A 23,459-nucleotide genomic window follows, 5' to 3' on the forward strand; every position below is an offset into this window, starting at 1 on the left:
CCTTAAATATCTTTTTTTATACTGATAAGTTTTGCAGTCACATTTGTAAGGCCACACTTAAAGATATGTAAGGTAGAGATAGTGGGTAAGTTGGTAGGTATTTTCTTTTTCTCACAGCAAAGGGAAATTGGAGTGTCAGGTGTTTTTTAATCTTCATGTCTATCCGATTAAAAGAGAAAAAAAATCACATCAGAACAATAAAAGCATTTGAGTAGGCAGCTATATATACATGTGGAATCTTACATACAAAAAATACATGTAAAATAAATGTATAAAAATGGGGTGTCTGGTTTACAACAGCCAGATGTCTGTACAAAAATATTTAACTGTGCACAAGATGAAGAAAACACCCTAGCCCCATCCCCTTTATTATATGTTTATGATGGGATTATAATTAGTAGCAGTAGTCTTGATATTTATGTCGGTCCCCAAAAAAAGCCTTTCTAGACATCATAATTATTGGTCTAATCAGTTACCAAGTTAGGCTAACGTTTAGTTTTAGATTAGTTTATTCTGAGACAAGGATACAAGTGTATATGTGTCTCTCGAGCACCGATTTAGGGGGTGAGCAGGGTGCATTGGTCCCCCCTCTAGTGGGTAAAATTTGTTGGTCTGTAAAGGGAATCACCCGGACATGACTGGAGCATAGAGACTGCACTACAGATCAGACAAATAGCCAATAGGCAACAAATCGTCTGCACTAGTGCCAGAGGAATACTTTTTTTATGATGTAGACGATTGACATGGACTGGAGCCCCCCCCCCTTTTTTTGCAAATTGCTGCATGTCACTCTAGCCCTTTAGTACGTTTTCATGTGTAACAAAATGAATAGCCCTCAAATGCATATTTCGTTGCGTGTAACCCCCCCCCCCCTCCCCCTTTTTTATAATCGTCTTTTGAGTGCCTATATGCCGTCTCTATACAATGTCTAAAGCTTATTCAGTATTCAAAGTACTGATTTTCTAATTTTTTGTATTGTCTCTGTTCCAATGATATATGTGATTGTCCTACATCTTGGGTATAAGAACTTCTGATATTTTTTTTTTCCGCTGTCTACAAGTTCTGTGAGATAATCGCGCCAATGACGTGATCTCGTATCCCGCGTTGCTTCATAAAACTCATGAATATTCATACTACCATAGGCTAGTGATACGTAGAGCTTACCTTTCAGTTACCTGGAGTACACCTCAGTACTGCGTCATTATTGGTTTTATTAGTTTTTATCATGTTTTGAATTGATCTAATATAAAAAAAAGTTTTTTTAACTGATTTTATAGTTTGTTTTTGAGTTGTGCTACTACACCAGTAACCCAGGCTAAGCACATTAGGCATGTTTCAATATTTTCGTATATTTTTTGTACATAAATCAAGCCATTAGTTTCTCGTTTAAATTGTTTTACAATTGTCATTACTGGACTTTTATAGCTTGTCATATTGTATGGTGTTCGTTGATGGTTCATGGCATTACGAGTGATCGAGTTGCTTTTCCACCTACATTTGTTTCCGGAAGAAAGTTGTATCATTCGCAATCATACCATATCTTCCTATTTTTGTACTGTACATGCTCTTCAACTTCGTGCTATATTTGACCTTTTTAAAAAAATTTTATTCGAGCGTTACTGATGAGTCTTTTGTAAGCGAAACGCGCGTCTGGCGTAAATATAAAATTTCAATCCTGGTATCTATCATGAGTTTATATACACACTTTCTATGTAACCACGAAAACATTATTTAAGAAACATTTTTTACTTTCAATTAGCCAATGGCAATGTCAAATGAGGCGTTATATCGACCATCACATCCCACCTGTAGTTGTCAAGCATATATTAACAAATACTTTTTTAAATGATTACATTTTATTACAAAATATACAATTAAAATTAAACACAATAGTGTGATCACGTGATACAGTCAAGATATTCAATTACGTGATAACTTAAATACAAACCTAATAACATAAAAATACCCAAATAAGTGATAACATATAAAACGGGGTGATAACACAATCAATGAGGTAATAACATCAAAATGTGTATTTGCTTTTGAATATACAGTCACGTGATATGATCAAAAGTAAAGTCAATAAATATAGCACTATATAGACGACTGTAGTTACATTTTCCGATACTAATGTTATTATTCGATATTATTATTGCAAAAATCTTTGCGCAAATTTTGTTACTACATGTATATGAAAAAGTTACACCCTAACAAACAGATCCAAATTAGGTTTTATTTCGTATTTTAATACTTTTAAATCAATCAAAATCATAAAATTCTATACGTGCACTTGTATAAGGTCGATTTTTTTTCCGAGACAGCTCAATTGTTAGCACGGAGCTGCATGTATAGTTTTAGAATGCATGATTCAGATAGAGTTATGGTGACAGTGTAAATTCGAACATACTTCAATAGCCTTATTCTTCAACAAAATAGTCAGATGTATTGTCGTCATCGAAATCAATTATATTTCTCTTAAAAAACATTACCATCAACTATAGCATATGTGATATGAAACGAAAGAGCAATGTGCTATATCATTATAAGAGTGAACAAAATGACAGTGTCTAGCATTCAGGTAGAGTTATCAAATAAAAGTTATGCATGTTATAGTGACAGGGTAAATTCGAATATACTTCAAAAGCGTTATTTTGTTTTTAGCAAAACAGCTCTATTGGCGTCAGCGAAATCAATTTTATTTCTCTTTAAAAAACACATTAACATCAACTGTAGTTTAAATAATACGAAACGAAAGAGCAATGTGATATAATATTTTGAGAGTGAACAACATGACGGTGTCTACATGTATGTGTAGTTCAGACATAAAGAATTCTTGTAACAAACTTTTTAAATTGTAAAAATGTGATATGTATCTAGATTATCAATTTTGATTCTGTAGAAAAATACAATCAGTCAACAAATACAAATATATAATGACTAAAATGTAACTTCAAATTCGTCCATGACAGCATTCTAGTAAAATCATGTATGATAATAAACTATCACAGCATTCAAATATATTTATTGGTGGAGCTTAACATTATTGTTGTTACGCTTCACCAAAAATTAAAAGCAGTTCGTATAATTATTCAAAGTGTTATATTTACGAAAAGGTAACTTCATTAAAGACAAAAAGCGGTTCTTATATTCAAAGTTTAAACACGGATTATTTTTAATTGTCCACTTTTCTCGTCTATATTGATCAAAGTCTAAGTTAAGTCTAAATTTTGGCAGGACTTGTTTGCTCAAAGTAATGGCGAATAAAAGTGCAAAAAAGTGCATTTCACTTGACTGCCTTTGACTTACTTCGTGATAATTTGATTCAACCTAGTTTAAAAATTCTATTATCAAAATTACTAACTAAGTTTTATACCGCGAAAAAGAGTGAAAAGTCCGTGTTGCTCTAAAATAATACTAATGATGAAAATAAGCTGATGTTTAGTAGAGAAAAGCAAAATTATAAAAACTTAGAAGTAGAGCTTAGATCTCTTAACAAGTTAGGAAGATACAGTATAAAAATACAAAACAAATATCATTAATATTCAAAAGATATGTCCATTAAATCATAAACATGCATAAAATAACACAAACATGTCGGTCAAATAAACCATAAAATTACACAAAAATGTCAATCATATATTGTCAGAATACGTCGACGAACCCCAGAAGATGCAGACCTGTCCGATTTAATTTTGTTCATTCTACTTCTAAATTTCCCCAAAAGTTTTCTACATAATCCTCTCGTGTGAATAATTCTAACATCAAAGCCGTCTTCCTCCATCCATTTCTTGTCTTTGTCAAGTTTATATCCTAAAAAAAATTAAAAAAAGTTGTTTATATTAGAGGACGAATCTACTAATACTAGTAATCAAAGGCACAAGGATTATAATTTGATATGCCAATAACGCGTTTTGTCTTCATACGACTCATAGTGGCGCTCAGATAAAAAAGTTAGTAAGCCAAGCAAGTATAAAGTTGAAGACCACTGAGGATCCAAAATTCTAAAAAGTTGTGCCAAGTACGGCTAATGTAATCTAAACCTGATATAAGAAAACTTTCCAAACAGTTAATTCATAAAAGTGACCATATAATTAATTTTCATTCAAAACCAAAATGCTGACTCATTGTCTGGCAAAAGTTACATGCAACACAGACATTATCGTCGCCTTTATCTTGATATAAAAAGAAGAAAAACGCGTAAATTATGGTGGATTTCTGTAGATGAGCTTTAAAAGAAATTTTGTTTTGTTTACTTTTAATTGGCGATGCTAGCATTTAAGAGCCCTCACTGAATATGGCTAGATATCATTTGTGGTTTGGATGCCAATGCGACAACTCTACATCCAAGTCACAATTTCTAAAAGTAAGCCATTATAGGTCAAAGTACCTTAACTTGAAAAATTATTGACAATTTAATTTATCGGAAATGCCAATATGTATCCTGTCACATACTGCAGTTCAACTATATAAAATTTTGTGTTTTTGTAATAAAAGATAAATACAAGGTACACAAATTGTGTTTTATATTGTGGATATCATTATTAAATATATAATAAAATAATGTTGATATGCATTTGAGGGGACAATTAATTGAGTTTATATTTTTGATTTCGTATACAGGCAAATGCATATTGAAGTGTTAAAACAAATGTTAAGGATAACTTCTTCTAAATATACCTCGCGAGGAAATAGTTTTGCTGAAGACATCCAAGATGCAATATGATTTTATTAAGACATCGTACTTGATAACAGACCAACTTAATAACAAGTGTTAGTATTCGATGATGTAAGAGGGAAAAAATCCAATGCGATCGATACATTGAAGAAATAACAATCAAAATAACATTGTGGTCGTCACCAACAAAAAGTAAAATCACAAAAGTACTGAACTCCGAGGTAAATTTAAAAAAGGAAAGTTCCTAATCAAAAGGTAAAATCAAAACCCCAAACACATGAAACAAATAGATAACAACTGTCATATTCTAGACTTGGTCCACTGGCAGGCATTTCCTTACAATTAATTATTCTTTACATAAACAATTAGACATTGGACAATAAAAAATCTATCATAGAAAAAATCGGAACGTTTCGAATTTAAAAACGTAATTATCGTCCTTCCCGCCTATATCACCCTGCTCTGTTGCTCCGTAATTCTCGTATCAAGACTTCAAAACGAGACTAGGCATTATCAGCGACGTCACAATGTGAGAGGAGAAGTTATCAGCGACGTCACAATGCGAGAGGAGACGTTATCAAGCTTGCTTTTGTCAAGCGTAAAACTGTCTTAGGGAGAAAGAAACGACCAGTTATAGAACGATAAAAAGATAATCGGGTTTTCTTCGTAAAGATATCGTAAAATATCAGCCGATCGACACTCACTCGCCAAAAAAGGTTCACATTGTGGCTCGCGGCTGATATTTTACGATATCAATGTGTAGAAAACCCGATAATCTATACTTATCAATTCACCGTTTCAGAATCTTTTGTATTATTGGTAATATTTTCAAAAGTGTACTCCAAAATGTCGTGATTGGTTAAAGATGTAAAAAACAATGGAAATGCAATCAATAAATTGACGAATTTTAATTTCGCAGTACGCACAAAGAAATTACTCATGGATCTTTAGATTCTGAAACGGCCAATTGCGAAGAGTGCACAGATTCTCGTCATCTTTCACTGTACATCAGTTTGAAAAGACAAAAAAAAGTACAAAAAATACATCAGCTTTTCTGACAGTATTTCTGAACTTACGAATGCTTGATGCAGCATGTATGTCAGACATAAGATAATGCCTTACCTGCTTTCATTAATCGCTGCACAGTTTTCACACAGTTAGGTTGTTTGTTGTTTATCGTCTGGTAAAGTGCACTTTGGCCAAAATCATCTACAATATTGACGTCACATCCGTGTTTTATTAAGTATCTTGCAGCCTGAGACTTCCCGTCTATTAAGCACGACAGTAAAGCAGTTCTTCCTGTTTTATCTACACTGTCTAAATTGGCTCCTACAATTCCAACATAAAATCTTAAAATCAGGAAAATAGTATCAGATTAGTTAATTAACTAGACATGATGATGATGATGACCAAGTAGAGGATGAGGAGGCGTGTAATGAACTATTGAATATAAAGTGTGTGAACCATAATCAATACATCGAACTTTTCAATTTACCTTTAAGTGAAATTAGTTTTTTTTAACCCGAAATACGCTTTGCCTGAAGCATTGTCAATTTATTTTCGACTTCATTTGATTATTTATTTTGTGTGTTCGCTTCCCTTTTATGCAAGAAAAGATAAAAATGTATTAAAGAACGTCGATCTCTTGGTGTTATAAAACGTAAAACATGAATGATAGACTTTTATCTTAATATGTATATTCATTTTTTACATTATTAAATCAGCAATACAAAATGCATCTCTCCATGATAAAATCACAATGTTGTTTGCAGTATTAAAGTACATATTTGCAAAAGAGCTAGAAGTGATCAAAGTGACAAAAAACAATTTTGCATGTTCGCCTTATATATTTTGAAAAATTTACTTTTAATATAAATGAACCGCTTTGATACGTTTATCGTTCTGTATATCAAAAATATATAAATCGTGTATAATAATCTTATTCTCTCCCCCATTTTTCATTTCCAACAAACTTAAATTAATGTCTTTATATCTAACATGATTTTTCTAAAAACGTAAAATGACATTTTGAAGTTGAGGTTTGAGTTCTATTTATCCTAAAGCGTGATGAAATTTGTCTATTGTCGCAAAATATTTTACGATTTTAATATAGCAATAAAAAAAAATCATATCACCAACAATAGGAACCAAGATTATACATGTCTCTATCTTGTACAGTATGACACTAAAGCTGTAAATGATTACACATAAATGACAAATCTGGACAAAATACAAATTCATGCTAGGTCGAGTCACCTGAGGTCATTTGACATTACAGCTTCTTACAAACTGCTTAACTGGTTTTAACTAGAAATACACCCTTATTAATTCATATCTATAATCAAGTTGAACTCTTTTTATTTAAACAAACGGGTATCACTTAGAACAACATTGCATAGTATTGCATATTGATTGTTTTTAATCATGTTTATCACTGAACTAGTATATATTTGTTTAGGGGCCAGCTAAAGGACGCCTCCGGGCGCGAAAATGTCTCGTTGCATTGAAGACCTGTTGGTGACATCCTGCTGTTGTCTGCGTTATTGTCGGGTTGTTGTCTCTTTGGCATATTCCCATTTCCATTCTCAATTTTATTGTCGTCTTTGCTTAATTATATGACCATGTCGAATCAACACATGCAAGTTTTCACATGCTTCGAAATCTTGCAACATACATGTAATCGTTTGCATTATGTTACATATCATCATCGTCTGAAAGAATTTCGAATTTCGAATATACCGATAATGATATTTGTATCAATGTTTTCTAGGGGTTTCAAAATTCTAAGGAAGTCTAGTTTAATTGTATACTAGTATATCATCTATGTAACAAAAAAGAGAGAAAAAGCTGTCTATGTTTCGTTCATTAAACCGTATAAATTTGTCTATCTAATACGGATTGACACTAAACTGTCAACAATAACAAATGTATACAATCGTGTACTAAAAATGACAAATACATAGCAAAGATCACGTTCGGTCGCTCAAGTCACCTGCAATCTTTAGACAATATAGCGCAATCTTTAGACAATACAGCGTCTTCCAAACTTCACAACTGGTATAAACTGATCCCGTACAACTTTTAATTTTGAAATGGGTATCAGTTAGATGAACAATTCAAAAAAATGTTATCAGTGGCGGATCCAGAAATTTTCATAAGTGGGGGCCCACTGACTGACCTAAGAGGGGGCCCGCTCCAGTCACGCTTCAGTGATTCCCTATATTAGCAACCAAATTTTTTCCCAAAAAGGGGGGTCCGGGCCCCCGGCCCCCCTACATCCGCCTCTGGTTATGCTACACTTGTAAGGCCATTTACTTAAACTCTCGATTGCAAATGTTCCCTTGGTCTTATGTATTTTATTGTATAACCTTTGACAAATACAAGCAAAATTCAATCGGAAATATAGCAAAAAGGAACGATTCCGCTTTAGATCTATTCAGCACGGATTTTAACCATACATATTATAAAGACTTGGTGTATAAAAATGTATATAAACACGTGACTTTATGTGATCTCCTTGTCCAACCTACATCAATTAATAATCCATATGTATATATATATCACTAATGTCATCTAATGTCATCAGATTTGTGCATACGTCCGAAAAAGGGTTCAAAGACATTAATGTAAGCTTTCTAAAAGTTTGATCCACTTTATTGTGGTGCTTTTTCTCTCAGTTTTTGTTTAAATTCTTTTCGCTACACATCGATTTGACGCAACAAATGTACTTTTAGTTGCAATGGAACATGCATTCCATAAGACATAAAACACTAGCTAAATAAACAAAAATGAACACAAAAAGAAGGCATTCATTAAAGAATTTGAATGTGATTTCTTTATAAATGAACAATTGTTTGATAACATCCACTTGATACTATTTTCGTTTACATACATAGTCGACAAGACCACAGCAATATTTTTATCAGCTTAAACTTTATAAATTTGTTATTGAAAACCCTATGAGGAAACTGACGACAGAGACTTATAGAAAGCATCCTTCTATAGCTGTTATCTAAAGCTGATACTAAAGCATTATAACAATCAAAATAACCGTTATCTAGAAAGTCATTTTGCACGAAATTATGAAGGGATATGAAGACAAATCATATCATTTCAAAGTGTCTATATAAATCTAATCAATCATGATATAAAGCTACACTGTCTAGCTACAAAACCAGGTCTAATCCACCATTGTCTACATACGAAAATGCCTCGACCAATTCAGGAATATAACAGTTGTTGTCCATTCGTTTGATGTGTTTGAGCTTTTGATTTGGCCATTTGATTACGGACTTTCAGTTTTGAGATTTCTCGGAGTTTGGTATTTATGTTATTTTTACTTTTTTTGCAAGTCTGTCTATCGAACTATTCGACGGTGTCCTGTGACTCGTATTGAAGATTTGTTGTGTTTGACAGTAAAATGCAAAATTTGAAGATGGTCTCATTTTTTTTTTTTTAACATATGTATATAGATATTATTTTTAAAACATTTGTAGCGTTTATCGATGGGCATCGAGAGAATTTTTAGGAAAAACTTAAAGAAAGAATAAAGGAACCACCATGTTTAGTAATATCTAGAATGCTTATACTAATATAGTTGAACTCTCCTTCGGTCATCGAAAAATAAATATATTACAAGGGGACATATGTTTTATATAAACAAAAGTATTATGTTAACCTATAAGCTGTATTGCTGAGTTATAGAAATGTATATAAATACATGACTTTAGTGATCTCCTTGTCCAACCTACATCAATTAATAATCCATATTTATATTTCTGTTTTCTAACAATAAGAACGCATTGCCCTCAATCAAAATGAAACATCCTTGAAATAGAATAAAACATTGAATGACTAGGTTTTACAGGGGAAAACTCAGTGTTTTTGTTATAGTGTTTACATGTCTAGTTAGCCTTAACAAATATTTTACTAAAATTTTCTTTGGTTTTCCGTATTTAACCGATTTTTCATGGGAATGTAATATAGAAAAAAACATTTATTTCACCTGGCGTCCTGACCCTATGTGTCAAGAAATCATACATCCTTGTTAGCTTATGTTTGACATTGTTAAACATATTTCCTTGAATGTTGATGTGAATCACTTACACATTTGTTCACCTGTACAACTCACGTGTGCCTGTACAATGTCACGTGTTTATGTTGAAGGCTTCGTTCACACTGACCATGTGAAATATGCCGCGTGTGAACTCTCGTAACTCTCCTCGTTCACACTGTCCATTTGAAACATGTTTTGTGTACACAACTTTTGAATTATAAACTATAAATATGTTTGACTTGCATTTAATTCTCTATTCAGAAATAAAATGAACAGCTTCAAATATTTTCAAAATAAACACGTTGATACTTTAATATAAAGCCCAAAATAAAACGAACGCGCATAATAAAATGACTGCTAAAAAAATCACTATTTAAAAGTTGTTTTAAGCTTGACTATATATTAAGCTTCAGTGCAAAACCGGTTTAATTTCTATCAGTAAACTGTATATTTATAAAACACATCGGTTATTCATTTTTAATGTATCATTGCACAAAGGTGTTTCTGATTGACACTATAGCGATTGAATTATCAAAATAGCCATAAATATATGTGGTATGATACCCAATAATACAACAACAATGTATACTCTTTGGACCAGAGTACAAGGGTGTGACAACTACCGGGCATGCCTTTTACAATGAGCAAATTAAAATCAATTCTCTTGATAACCCAGTGTATTTACACGAGGAACACGACAGGTGCCGCTTGTGGAACTGGGTTTGTTACAATTCCGGAGAACCAGTACTGTATTCAGTGGTGTGGGTTGAGATGGTCAGTCATTCTGTCTTGCATACTGTTGTTTTTCCGTTTGTCTCTTTTCTAATTGTGTCGTTAGGCAAGTTGGGCAAGCAACGGTGATTACATGCATTAAATAAGCTATGTCGCTAATTTTGAAGGCCTAATTCATTGACCATTCGCCAATATTAAAAATTTAATTAGAAATATCAAGAATTTTTTTCCCAACTCTTTCTTGTTTTGTTTTGTGTTTGTTTACTTTACTAATTAAATGCGAGAATGTTAATATTACCATTTAAAAATCTGTTACGTGTCTTTTAAATTACTTTATGAGATAAATTTAATGTTAATAAAAACATTGAAATATCTGTTACGTGTACTTTTTATCACTTTCTTTGACTGACCTGTTATCATTATTAAAGTGTACTAAGATGCATTGCGTATATACAAACTAGCCGTTCCCTTTCTGAGGTAATACTATGAATCTATTGTTTTACAAGTTCATTAGAATAACAAATTAACACGATTAACATTAATTGATAGTGGTTTTCCACTCTGGTTGCGTGTTATGAACGCTTTTAAATTAATAAATTCGGTTAAGTACATGAACATTGGATTTGCATTATTAAAACCACAATTAATTGTTTTTATGAAAAATATTCTATTCATTAAATGATACAGGAAATAAACAAAAATGTGACGTGTAATATTCGTCATTGAGACAACATATCATCCAAAGAGAGACAGAGGTCAACTTACAGTTTCGACAAGTTTCTTTGCGAATACCTATATTATATGTCTAATATGTGGCGCGAATACATATGTTATGTGTTTTAGGACAAGAAGCTTTGTGTTAAAGTTTCATAACAGTTGGTTGAGTCAAACTAAAGTTAGAGAACGGAAACCAATTTTTGGATGTATGGACGGACGGACGGACATTGAGACAGACTTGGGTTAAACGTTATCCCTCCGTCTGCAGCGTGGGCTAGATAAAATAAAGTGCGGCCTTTCGGTAAATTTTGCCTTAGAAGACAAAATTAAAGGACAACTATAATGTATCTACCAAACTATACAATATGTTCCCTTCATTGTTACCTTACTGCGTAACACGTCTTAATTTGTAATAAATAACTTTGAGACTTCTAAACGTGTGTTGATAAAAAAAAAAAAAAAAAAAAAAAAATCGGCAAATAGTTGCTGGTTACACGTAGGAACTGATATATTTGCATTTTTATTTTACGGCCAAATAAAATTCCTTTTAGATTGCTGTCGTAAAAATAAAATCAAGTTTGCAAGTATGCAAAAAAAAAAACAAAAAAACAAAAAAAAAACAATGTCATGCTGTATCCTGATACGAATATGTATCAAAATGATTGCAATAAATTGACAGAACATATTTCTCACGGTGACCCGTCAACATTTATATCTTTTTTTTCCATTTCAATGACTTGTTTTCTTAATAAACGTGACCGTCACATATGTCCTTGTTCTTAATCGGTAAATCATATGGACAAAACAATCAGCTGCAGGACATCAAGGTCATGGTCAATATTTCTGGGTTAAACAACAGCAACATGATGGCAATAATATCTTTTGTAAGCTTGATTGTTAACTAAACCGTGTATTCCTTATTAGGTTAGGTAAACTACCCTCCTTTAAGAGTATGCTAGTCCCACATACAACCAATCTATCTGTCTGTAGGACTAGGCTACTTCGAAAGGATGGTAGTATACCTTATATAATAATGACTTCACAGTTCAGCTAGCAAGCAAGTTCAGTAATATATTATCTTTACCTACACATGCAATGCAATCGGCTGTAATAGCTCTAGTAACGTGATACTCCTTCAAACATTCAAATTTAGAAACACATTTGATTTTTTTTCAAAGTCTAAACCACATACGTAATACTGTTAGTAATACTCTTAGTACGACTATAGACTGACTGACCATCTCAAAATGTTTTTTTTTAAACATTATTCTGGGAATAATATCGAAAACTCCTCGATACTTTGACTAACATAGATTTAGTTTAATTTTCATAAAGTTTTGACAAAATATCAAATTTGACCGGATTACAAAAATATGAAAATTCCTAGAAATTTGGATCACACAATTAACCGGAATGATTTGGTTGGATATATTGCACTTTGACAAACACTTCTTTTGATCGATGAAACTTTAAGGCTTGATTTCTGCTTACTAATAGTATGTGATTGAACGCTCCATGATTTTTAAGAGTTAACTCCCTTAGGTTCCGTACCCCTTAAGCTTCATTAAACAATTTTGTAGAAAAATTAACTAGAAGCTTACTGAAGATTGAAAAGCGAACAATTATGACTTATTATCTTTAAATATTATACCGACTTATTAGATATGGACAGTTCATGTATATATGATTTAATTTACGTTGTATAATTTGCATAGCATAAGACAACAATTTAAGACATGCATATATTTTTTTTTATTGAAATACCTTTGTTGATAAGTTGTACAAGAATACATAATGCACTCGATTTGCATATATTATATTCTGCATATAAGTTTGATTAATATCAGCAGTACAAAATAAAACTTCTAAAGAATGAACAGTTTTCCTTCGCAATATTATGCGGATCTATTTGTTCCATTCGATGTCCACTTAATCTTGAAGTTACTTTATGTCGATAATATCGATTCCTCATCCTATATGTTGCCTTAATAGGTTAAATATACCCTAAAGTTTTAACTGACTAGAATAAGATATAGAACTTAGAACTATGAAATTGTCTCAGACCTCATTAGGTGGTGGTGGATGGTTCAGGGTGGGGGATGGGGGTTGGCGTTTCACTTCAATATTTGATTGATAGGGGAATTGTTACCCAACCATTTTCACGTATTTTAGATTTTTTTAAATGTATACTTTCAAGTTTTTATAAATTGCATAGCTAAAAAATGTGAAATTTGAGATTTTCAGCATCTGGGTGTATGGGGATGGAAAAGGTTATCATGGACTCCCTGTCCACTCCTTATTATAAGAGCAATAGCCTGTTTTAGTACTGATTGATCTTTCAATGATGTGTGTAAAGCAAGGCCGTTAGTTTTCTCGTTTGAATTGTTTTACATTGTCTTATCGGGGCCTTTCATAGCTGACTATGCGGTAAGGGCTTTGCTCATTGTTGAATGCCGTACGGTGACCTATAGTTGTTAATGCCTGTGTCATTTTGGTCTTTTGTGGTAGTTGTCTCATTGGCAATCATACCACATCTTCTTTTTATACTTTTAACCAGTTGTAAGGTGTAACAATAAAAAACGTTACATATGTCAAAAGATCGTAAAATGCAAAATAAAAGTCATATCAAAACCAATTAATAACATAAAAATACAACATATGTCAACTTGAAGCAATGAATAACGTCAACTGAGGTCACTTTTTCACTTACAAGATAACTGGGAATACTTTTTTTTATCAATTTTACACGTAGGTTATCAATGTAAACTCTAAGGCTATAACTTTGGTCCGGTTTTATTTTATCAGGACTCCAAAATTTGTATTATAATTTGGATTTTTAATTTTCCTGACCTTGATATGAAAATAAGGATAATTTATATTGGTAAGATTGTCAATTATCCACCGGAGTTTAAATGTGAGGATATATATATAAGAAAATATTTTGAACTGTCCGGTTTTCAACAATGACAAAACCTGAGACCACATAGTCTGAAATAAAAGATCCCACAACACGAAGAATATGAAACGATTCAAATCTGATGGCTTAATTTTCAACAGCGATTTAAGAAAAAATAAAATCTATCAGCTTAATTTCAACAGCAATGTACGAAAACAATATACATGTAACGGCTTCTTTTCAACAGGAATTTACGAAAAGAAATACTGAAAATCTGACAGCTTAATTTTCAACAGGAATTTACGAAAATAAAAATAAATCAAACAGCTTAATTTGTAACATTAATTTACGAAACAATATATGACAGACCTGAACCAACAACACCAACTGAAAAATTATAGGTTGATGACTATTGATTGTCGGTGTTGAACGCCGCTTTTGGCACTTTCTGCTATCTAATATCGACCAGTTTAAAGCGGTCGAGGAATTGACTCCGAGTGACTAGAGAAACCTACCAGACCTGGGCTTGGTTTTATCTGACATATACATTGTACATTGCATCAGAAAATAATTTTCCCTACCTGCTTTGTGTAGAATCTTCATGATAGTGACGTCATCAAATATTGTGGCTTTCATCATCGGTGTTTGACCAAACACATCCTCAATATCAACTTTACATTTCTCTGGAAAACAGACAAATAACTAATAAAAACATACAATTGAGCATATTTCATATATTCATAGTACTGACAAGTCAATTTAAGAATATTAAAAAGCACAAGTTGATCCAAAAGAGTGACAAAAGATTCCAGAGAGATATTTAAACTTATAGATAAAAAATAAACTGACAACGCCATGGCTAAAAAAGAACATTTCAGATAAACAATAGTACACAAGACACAACACAAAAAACTTAAGACTAAGCAACACGAACCCCAACAACAACTAGGGGTGATCGCATGTGCTCCGGGAAGGTAAACAGATTCTGCTAAGCATGTGGCAACCGTCGTGTTGCTCATGTTATTACAAACCCGGTAAATAGTCTAATTCGGTAGGTAATATTCGTGGAAAGGGACCGGAATTGTAGTTACGACATAAGGAACATATCTAATACCTCTTTGAAACGAAATATGGAGACTAAGTACAGTTGTATATTTTGCCAGAGCAGACTGTCCTAAGTGTCACTGTGACTTCTGCTCACATCAAAGCCGTGCTACGAGAATTATACTTATCGTCTGAGATGGTTGTTTTAAACAAATGGAATGACGATGAAAAGCAATGGTCCAAATACATATAAAGCTACTTAAGGTAATATTTGTTCCGAACAGACGGATTTGTCTACAATGGCATGTTCTTTATGTACGATAAATTAGTACTACGACTGGGAATCTTAACTTAAGAGGTTTTGTGCATGTCAGCCGTTATTACCATCACATTTTTTGATGTACTAAACAAAGTGTTAATCGCAGATTTTATATACGTATTTGATAAATAATTTTTGAAAAAAAACTAATATGTTTAATTTTCAAATATCATGATTGTATGCATATGTATACTCTTCGTTATTTAAAATCTTTTTTTTTCATTTGAATATGCAGACGTCTATATGTCAGTGTACCGAGATTTGATACTGTTTGAGCAACATTGAGTAGTATTTTGAAAATGGTCCTCGCGTGAATCAAATGCTAGGAGCATTGACCCTTGCTCGTTTACTAGGCAACTGGATCAGAAATAAACTGTTTTAAAGACGAATTACTACGGTAGAATACGTTTGAATACATAAGTAAAGACAATTAACAGTAAATAAATGCCATTAAGACATCATTTAAGTTAATTAATTTCAATAATTGTCTTTAATTCTATATATATTCTGTACTGTAAAGGCCGGACATATTCAAATGTATTTATCCCTTCAAAGAAACTAGTTAAAGATATGACATCACTTGGGCAGATTGACAAAGTATTTCAATTAACAAGTAATAATAATTTCATAATGAACATAATTATGTCGACTTCACGAGACGTTAATAGTCAACCCTTTGAACACGGCCTACATTTACTAATAAATCATTAAAGAATCAACGTTAAAACCAAAACGAATATGCATTAAGATAAAGTTAAGATAAAGGCGTTGACGTTTATTGATACATACATAAACAGGCAATATTAAATATATAATCGTTTTCAAATTACATTTATTACTGTAAGGTGTAAATTTCCGGTGCATATCTGTTCCGAAAATTATACAACATTCAGGAGCTTAGGTAGATATATATTGGGTACGCTACAAAATGTACATGTATTTCTTAAGTAAAATTTGATCAGCTCATTCAATAGGATATGGAAAGGGAGTGGAAGGACGTTATTGCTGTGTCATTAATTTGTCTTTTATTTTTTTCTGTGTTAGGATGGAGGGGACAGTCTCCATTTCTGTATCATTATTCATCTTTTTATTTTTCTGTATATGAAAGTTTACAAGGTGTGAGGTCTTCTGTTCAGTCCAGATTATGATCATTGTACCAAACAGTCATACAAAATTATTGGGATGTACAAGTACCCGGCCACGTCCACTCTGTGTTTTGTTACATATATTTCTATTTGTATCCATTTGATGAGTTAAGCCTTTCAATCAGATTCTTATAGATCGTTCCTATGTTATACTCTTATACTACTGTCCCAGGCTAGAAGGAGGTTTAGGATCCCGCTACCGCGTTTAAACCCGCCACATTCTGTATTGATGTCTTTGTCCTATGCCAGGAGCCTGTAGTTTAGTGGTTGTTGTTTGTTGCTGTGTTACATATTTGTTTTTCGTTTTTTTTGTTATACATAAATTAGACCGTTAGTTTTCTCGTTTGAATTGTTTTACATTTGTCAGAGCCTTTTATCGCTGAACATTTATCGGAGCCTTTTATTGCTGTATTCGCGGTATGGGCTTTGCTCATTGTGGAAGGCCGTACGGTTACCTATAGTTGTTTAATTCTGTGTCATTTGGTCTCTTGTGAAGAGTTGCATCCTTGACAGTCACACCACATCTTCTTTTTAATATAAAGCGAGATTTTCGGAGAGAGCCACTAAGGAGATGACCAATCATTTATTGAGGAAATTGGTATGCTTGCACTGACATATATTTGAACCCTTTCTCGGTCGTATGTTCAACGACTTTAGATGACCTTAAGTGTTATATATGATTTTATATTATTAATTGAAAGTTGGACAAGGAGATCATAAAGTCCTGTGTTTATATACATTGTCTTAACCCATGAATACAGCCATTAGGTAGGTATAGTAGAACGGGCAACGCATTATGATATAACTGTTTCGTATAATTTCAAGCATCGCAGATCATTTTAAAATATTGTGTTTTGGGCCTTTTTATGTAGTTTTTTTAGTTTCTCTTCTTTTTTTAGTTTCTCTTATTATGTTTTTGATGTCCTTCGAAACTTACACCTGTTCAAAGTGGAACATGAACACCCCCCTCACCCAACTTGCAAACACATATAAATGGTTTAAGAGATATGATCGTGTAAAAGAAACCTTAAAAGATATATGAATGCCGTTGAAAGTGTAATTTGTAATTCAGACGTATATTTACCACAGTTTGGAAAAAAGCACGTAATTAATAGAGGTCTAAATATAGAATCTATGCATCACAACTGTTGAGTTATAGGTATACTATTTAGCCCGCGAAAAGAAGTCAAACATTAATGTTTATTGCATCTTACTTGGTATACCAAAGAACACACACACGACATCTTTCATAAAGTGTATAACTAAAGGCTATGAACGAATTTCAAAGAAAAAAAACATGAATTGTAAACATTGTTAAATGAAATAAGACAGCCTTGCACAATAAGTCGTATTTGTACTTATCTTCTTATTTTTTTTTATAACATGGCCTATGCGATATCATACATTGTTTAACCATTTTTTTGAGACATTTTTACCTATTTTTATGCCCCACCTACGATAGTAGAGGGGCATTATGTTTTCTGGTCTGTACCGTCCGTTCGTTCGTTCGTCCGTTCGTCCGTCTGTCCCGCTTCAGGTTAAAGTTTTTGGTCAAGGTAGTTTTTGATGAAGTTAAAGTCCAATCAACTTGAAACTTAGTACACATGTTCCTTATGATATGATCTTTCTAATTTTAAAGCCAAATTAAACTTTTGACCCCAATTTTACGGTCCACTGAACATAGAAAATGAAAGTGCATGTTTCAGGTTAAAGTTTTTGGTCAAGGTAGTTTTTGTTGAAGTTGAAGTCCAATCAACTTGAAACTTAGTACACATGTTCCCTATGATATTATCTTTCTAATTTTAATGCCTAATTATATTTTTTATCCAATTTCACGGTCCATTGAACATGGAAAATGATAGTGGGAGTGGGGCATCCGTGTACTTTGGACACATTCTTGTTTTAAGAATGGAATTAGGAATGTGCCAAAGATACATGTTCAACAACGCGACTAAAGAGCAGAACACGCTAAAGGCCGAGTTCACTTGAAACTCTAGAGTTAACTTTACTTACTCGGGTTTCAACAATCCCTCTTAACCCGGTTCCAACCCTTACTGAGCCAGGGTTAAACTCGAGAAACCCTCGAATGACGTCAAACCAATCAGACTTTTTTCCTTATTTTATGCTCAGTCAGGGTCTTACCTTAGGATTACTTAGAATTGTTCCGAATAGCAACTCGAGAGCGTTCACGTGATACTCTTGGAACTCTGAAGTAGACTCTAGAGTTTCAAGTGAACTCGGCCAATGTGTCCTCAATACATGGAGATAATTCAATTTTGCTCCCTAATGGTAGTCAATGTAATGGCATTTTAATCAACGGTCATAGAAGTGAGAGGCTTAGCTAGTGGTTAAACCAGGGTTGTCCACCATATTCTACATGAGAAAAATGCATGTACCAAGTCAAGAATATGACAGTTGTTTTTCATTCGTTTGATGTATTTGAGTATGAAATTAATAGTACAAGGTACTATTTGGTTGATTCGGGGTGATAATATTCTCTAAAAAAATCCCGAAAATGCCCCCTATAGTTCCCGAGTGAACCGTTACGTGAGATAACCAGAGTGTGATTGAGTTAATGAAACTGAGAATTGAAATGGGGAATTGTTCAAGAGACAATAATCCGAGCAAAGAACAGAATACAACCGAAGACCACCAAAGGGTCTCCAACACGGCGAGAAAAATCACGCACCAGGAATAGGACCTCAGCTGGCCCCTTTATAACAATGTTTACTCGAAAAAGTACATTTGACTTTAAGACTTTTCTTCTTACAATAAAATTTGAAAAACCAACATAAACGAGGCGTAACATATAACTAGACCACAACTTTAACAATACTATATGCCTCAGAATAAAATGTTTACTGATTTAGCTGTTGGCTCTAGGTTCAATTGTGTTTCTGTCACATGACAGTCACATGTTAACTTTACAAAGAGAAATACAATAATGTGTACTTAACCCATGAACCAATTTGAAACATAAATGAGAGCAGCATATGTGCGATTTATTTGTTGTATTTCAAATAAATAAAGCATTTTAAACTTCATGCAGTGACTGGTACCTGGGAACAGTATATCTAAGTTAATATAGATGTCCCTGTACTGGTATACAAAACATCTTAAAGGTAAGAGTTAATTAGATAAAAGGGATTTTGTTTTTATTTACAACGATCATCTTTGGTTACAGGCAATCGTGATAACTTTTTGTTGTTACTTTAAAAATATGCTTGTTTACACACAGAGAGACGAGCTGCAGTAACCAATCCTTGTCTATATATGGTGTGGACAAGAAATGGATTAAAGTGACGGGATTCAGATACATTTATCATTCATGCCAACAACATACATCAAAGATAAAAAATTAACTAATAAGAGATCTAAATCCCAATTCATTCCCTCGATGCTTTGAGTTCTCTAACAGATCATAGCAATATATGTACAGATAGATCTAGGCCTACTGGTAGTCATCAATACCTTTTCCCGAAAATATGCCGACATACCCATAGCTATGCAAACGCATTATAAGAAGGTATAAACACCTTTTTGAGATAAGTGCAAAAGCTACTGTATTTAAGAGTGTTTTCAATTTACTGATTTGTCTTACATTAGACCAGCACACTACCAGTTCATTGATAAATATATATAATAGTAGCGAAAAAGTGCACACATATTGATATGATGATTGGTTATTTAACGTCCAGCGGCATATTGTATGCCTAGTAATGCGTGTATGAACCCTGCTTTGCCCTATAACGATACGTTAAGGCGGGTTTTTAACGAAGCGCTAGTGCATAAGGTACACACAACGGTATCATAGAATATTGATAGTCGTTTAAAAACAAAAACCATGTCAAAAAAGGTATTTAACTTACCAGAACTGAGCAGAACTTTAACCATTTCTTCATTTCCACTTTCAACTGCTATATGCAATAATGGCGACCCTTCACTTCCGATAAGATTGGGATCAGAACCAGAACTGAGTAATTCCCAAACATGATCCGTGTCATCTTGATAAACAGCATGTAACATTTGCAGTTGTTCAATATTATGAACATTTTTTGTTAGGTCGTGAAGTGACATGCTAGAACTTCGTCTTCGATACCCCGATCCCATGGGATTTGATAAACCATCAGCAGACAAGGATACATTACTGCCACGCCTTTTGTATGCACCTGATAGCGGACTTGGCGCACCCTCAGCGGACAATTTCGCTTGCACGCTAATGCTGGAACTTCTTCGTCTCTGTCGAACGACAGGGCTTGTCATTTTATCGGGTTTGTATATGGATACACTCGAACTTCGCCTTCTTGGTTTTCCAAATGCCATGTCGACTGTGTCAGATGACTTTTCTTTTGGATTTTTTTGAAACATTTTTCAGTTCACTTTATTCAAACGCTTTGATCAAGTAATTTTTGCACTATCTATCAAATAGAAAGAAAAAAGTCTCATGATACATACATGTATATAATTTTGTATGTTAGCCCTATTCATGTATACATACACGTGTGTTTTACATTGTTACGTAAGTCTATTCATTAAATAGAAATGCACAACAAAGAATAAAACAATTCGTTATAGCGCCTTCCGGTAAAACAGCTAGAAATTGAACAATAAAATAAACATAAATTATGCTAATAAATATTCCAGGAAGCACTTGATATTCACAAAAATGCTTCATATTCATAAAACGAAACTTGTATAATTGGGACCGAAAGTATAAACAAATATGTTAAGCACAGTTTCGTGTAATAAAAGTGGAAGGTAAAAATCCGAAAATCAATGAACAGACAAACAAAGAAAAGGCTTCACTTTCAATGGTGCTTATAAATTCAACTCGTTTATATATAAAGTATGGTCATATCCGGGACTCCATTGTACTATACATATTCGAGTATTATAATTCAAATATATCAAGGCTTAGCGTATATAAGGGTCTGGATGAAAGTAGGTATCCATTTCTGTTATATACCTATTTTTAGAGGTTTTTTTTTACTCTTTTTACATTTATAGTGCCCATTTTTCTCTTTCCTTATTGTTTTGACCTATTTTTCTCTATTCTTTTATTTTCTGTGGTCTATAATACTGTTAACCTATCCTTGACCCTCGTGTATTTAGATTAACAGCAAGACGCGATCTTCTTTTAAAATATTGTTCAGCAGAACAAAGTATCATACGCCGGTATTTTGGTGGTGTTCGGATTGCTAGATCGTAATTTTCATACGTAGGGGGTATTGTACTCTCTCTTCGTAATAAATAACCCCTTCAAAGGCTCCATCAGGGGTCCTTACTTAAAATTTAAAAGAAGAACGGAGAAAATATCATACGCCGGTTTTTGGATTGTGTTCGGATTGCTAAATCGTTACTAGGGGTAATGCAACGCTCCTTTCGTGTGATATAATTACTTCAATAGATCCTTCAGGGGTCTACAATTATAATTTAACAGAAGTAAGAATTTGCCCTTTTCCATAGGCGGATCCAGGGGGGGGGGCCTGGGGGGCCCGGGCCCCCCTTTCGTGGGAAAAATTTGGTTGATTATATAGGGAATCACTGAAGCATGACCGGAGCGGGCCCCCTCTTAGGTCAGTCAGTGCCCCCCCCCCTTATGAAAAGTTCTGGATCCGCCACTGTAATTTCTAACCTGTGAAATTATGAATGAAATAACTGTTTCGGCAAACTTTTAAGGATCCATAAAAGTGAATTTGTAATGTACTTCATGGAAAGAAAAAAAAACATTTTTTGTGATCAATACCGTTTTAGCAATCACATATTTTGCCTATAAACGATCAAATGATATTTTTAACTCCCTTGATGTTTGTGATAAACACATGAATAAGAAGGCAAATCGTAAAAAGTCATATGAAACAAGGATTCTTGCGTCGCTGTTATAACACCTTGTCTCATTTAGACGTGGCATATTAGACATTCTTATACAGTACCTGAATATCAATTTAAATTCAAAGTTGCATAATGTCATGTCCTGACCCATTTTATGATCTGGCTTGTTTTTTTTAAATTTAGCACATTTAAGAACATTTAGCGTACTTCAATATGAAATTTTGCAATACAAAAATTGATTAATAATATAGTGTTATTAACTGACTGTTTCTGTATTGGCACTGGTATAGATTCAAGGTTTGCTGTATTGGCCTCGAGACCCCCAGTTCATAACACTTTTATTAAATGATTTTAAGAAAATTAAAAACCGGAAGTGAACGTCCCGTATTAGCCAAAATTAAATTGATTAATAATTCAATATTCAATTTTACAATCAGGTAAAGACAATAGAAATGAACTCATTGATGAATTTGGAATTTAAAAAAATAAGGCTACATGTACCTGAAAAAGAAAGTTCCTTACCTGACAATAACACAATTTTCAGTTGTAAATATTGTTTAAAAAAATAAAATAATTTTCATTGATGAAATTGAAATTTGAATGTTACAATTTTGTTCATACATGTACCTGTACAATAGACAGTTCCACATCTGACAATTAACCATGTGGCAGTTGTAAATATTGATAAAAAACCCTAATAAAATCATTGATGAAATTGAAATTTCAAGGAAAATTAAGGTTACATACCTGACAAAAAGAATATGTTCCACACCTGACAAATATCACTATTGTCTATATCCAACAATGGTTTTATTAATAATAAAATATGATTTTTACGTTGACTAGGTTGTCTTCCCGTCAGAGAAAGTATAAATCATTTCATTACTGAACCTTGTCCGCATCACAAATTTAATGTAGTGAGGTAAACTGTCTCCGTCCTAACCTAGTGTTGTTATTTATGACGACATAAACAATGGCTAGTCTCCAACTTAATTATTTTTATACCTACATGGGCTAAGAAAGTTCATTAACATTTTTTGTCA

General features: G+C 33.1%; 1 protein-coding gene across 1 annotated transcript; it reads right to left on the bottom strand.

The window, feature by feature from the left end:
• Positions 1-1,893: 1,893 nt before the first annotated feature.
• Positions 1,894-23,286, bottom strand: LOC143058517 (uncharacterized). Its single transcript, XM_076232024.1, has 5 exons — positions 23,164-23,286; positions 20,454-21,002; positions 14,658-14,759; positions 5,798-6,004; positions 1,894-3,810 (listed from the first exon to the last, which is right to left on the bottom strand). Exons 2-5 carry the CDS (start codon positions 20,950-20,952, stop codon positions 3,629-3,631), a joined length of 990 nt encoding a protein of 329 aa, XP_076088139.1. The 5' UTR covers positions 20,953-21,002; positions 23,164-23,286; the 3' UTR covers positions 1,894-3,628.
• Positions 23,287-23,459: the final 173 nt, after the last annotated feature.

The sequence above is a fragment of the Mytilus galloprovincialis genome, chromosome 14 (genome assembly GCF_965363235.1).
Source record: "Mytilus galloprovincialis chromosome 14, xbMytGall1.hap1.1, whole genome shotgun sequence".
Classification (NCBI taxonomy): Eukaryota; Metazoa; Mollusca; class Bivalvia; order Mytilida; family Mytilidae; genus Mytilus; species Mytilus galloprovincialis.

Bases quoted from the DNA above. Each gene is read 5' to 3' on its own strand.
- LOC143058517 (XM_076232024.1), bottom strand. From the start codon at position 20,952: ATGTTTCAAAAAAATCCAAAAGAAAAGTCATCTGACACAGTCGACATG. The intron at 6,005-14,657 runs GTAGGGAAAATT...TTGGAATTGTAG, and splicing joins GAAGATTCTACACAAAGCAG to GAGCCAATTTAGACAGTGTA. The intron at 3,811-5,797 runs GTAAGGCATTAT...AATTTTTTTTAG, and splicing joins GCAGCGATTAATGAAAGCAG to GATATAAACTTGACAAAGAC.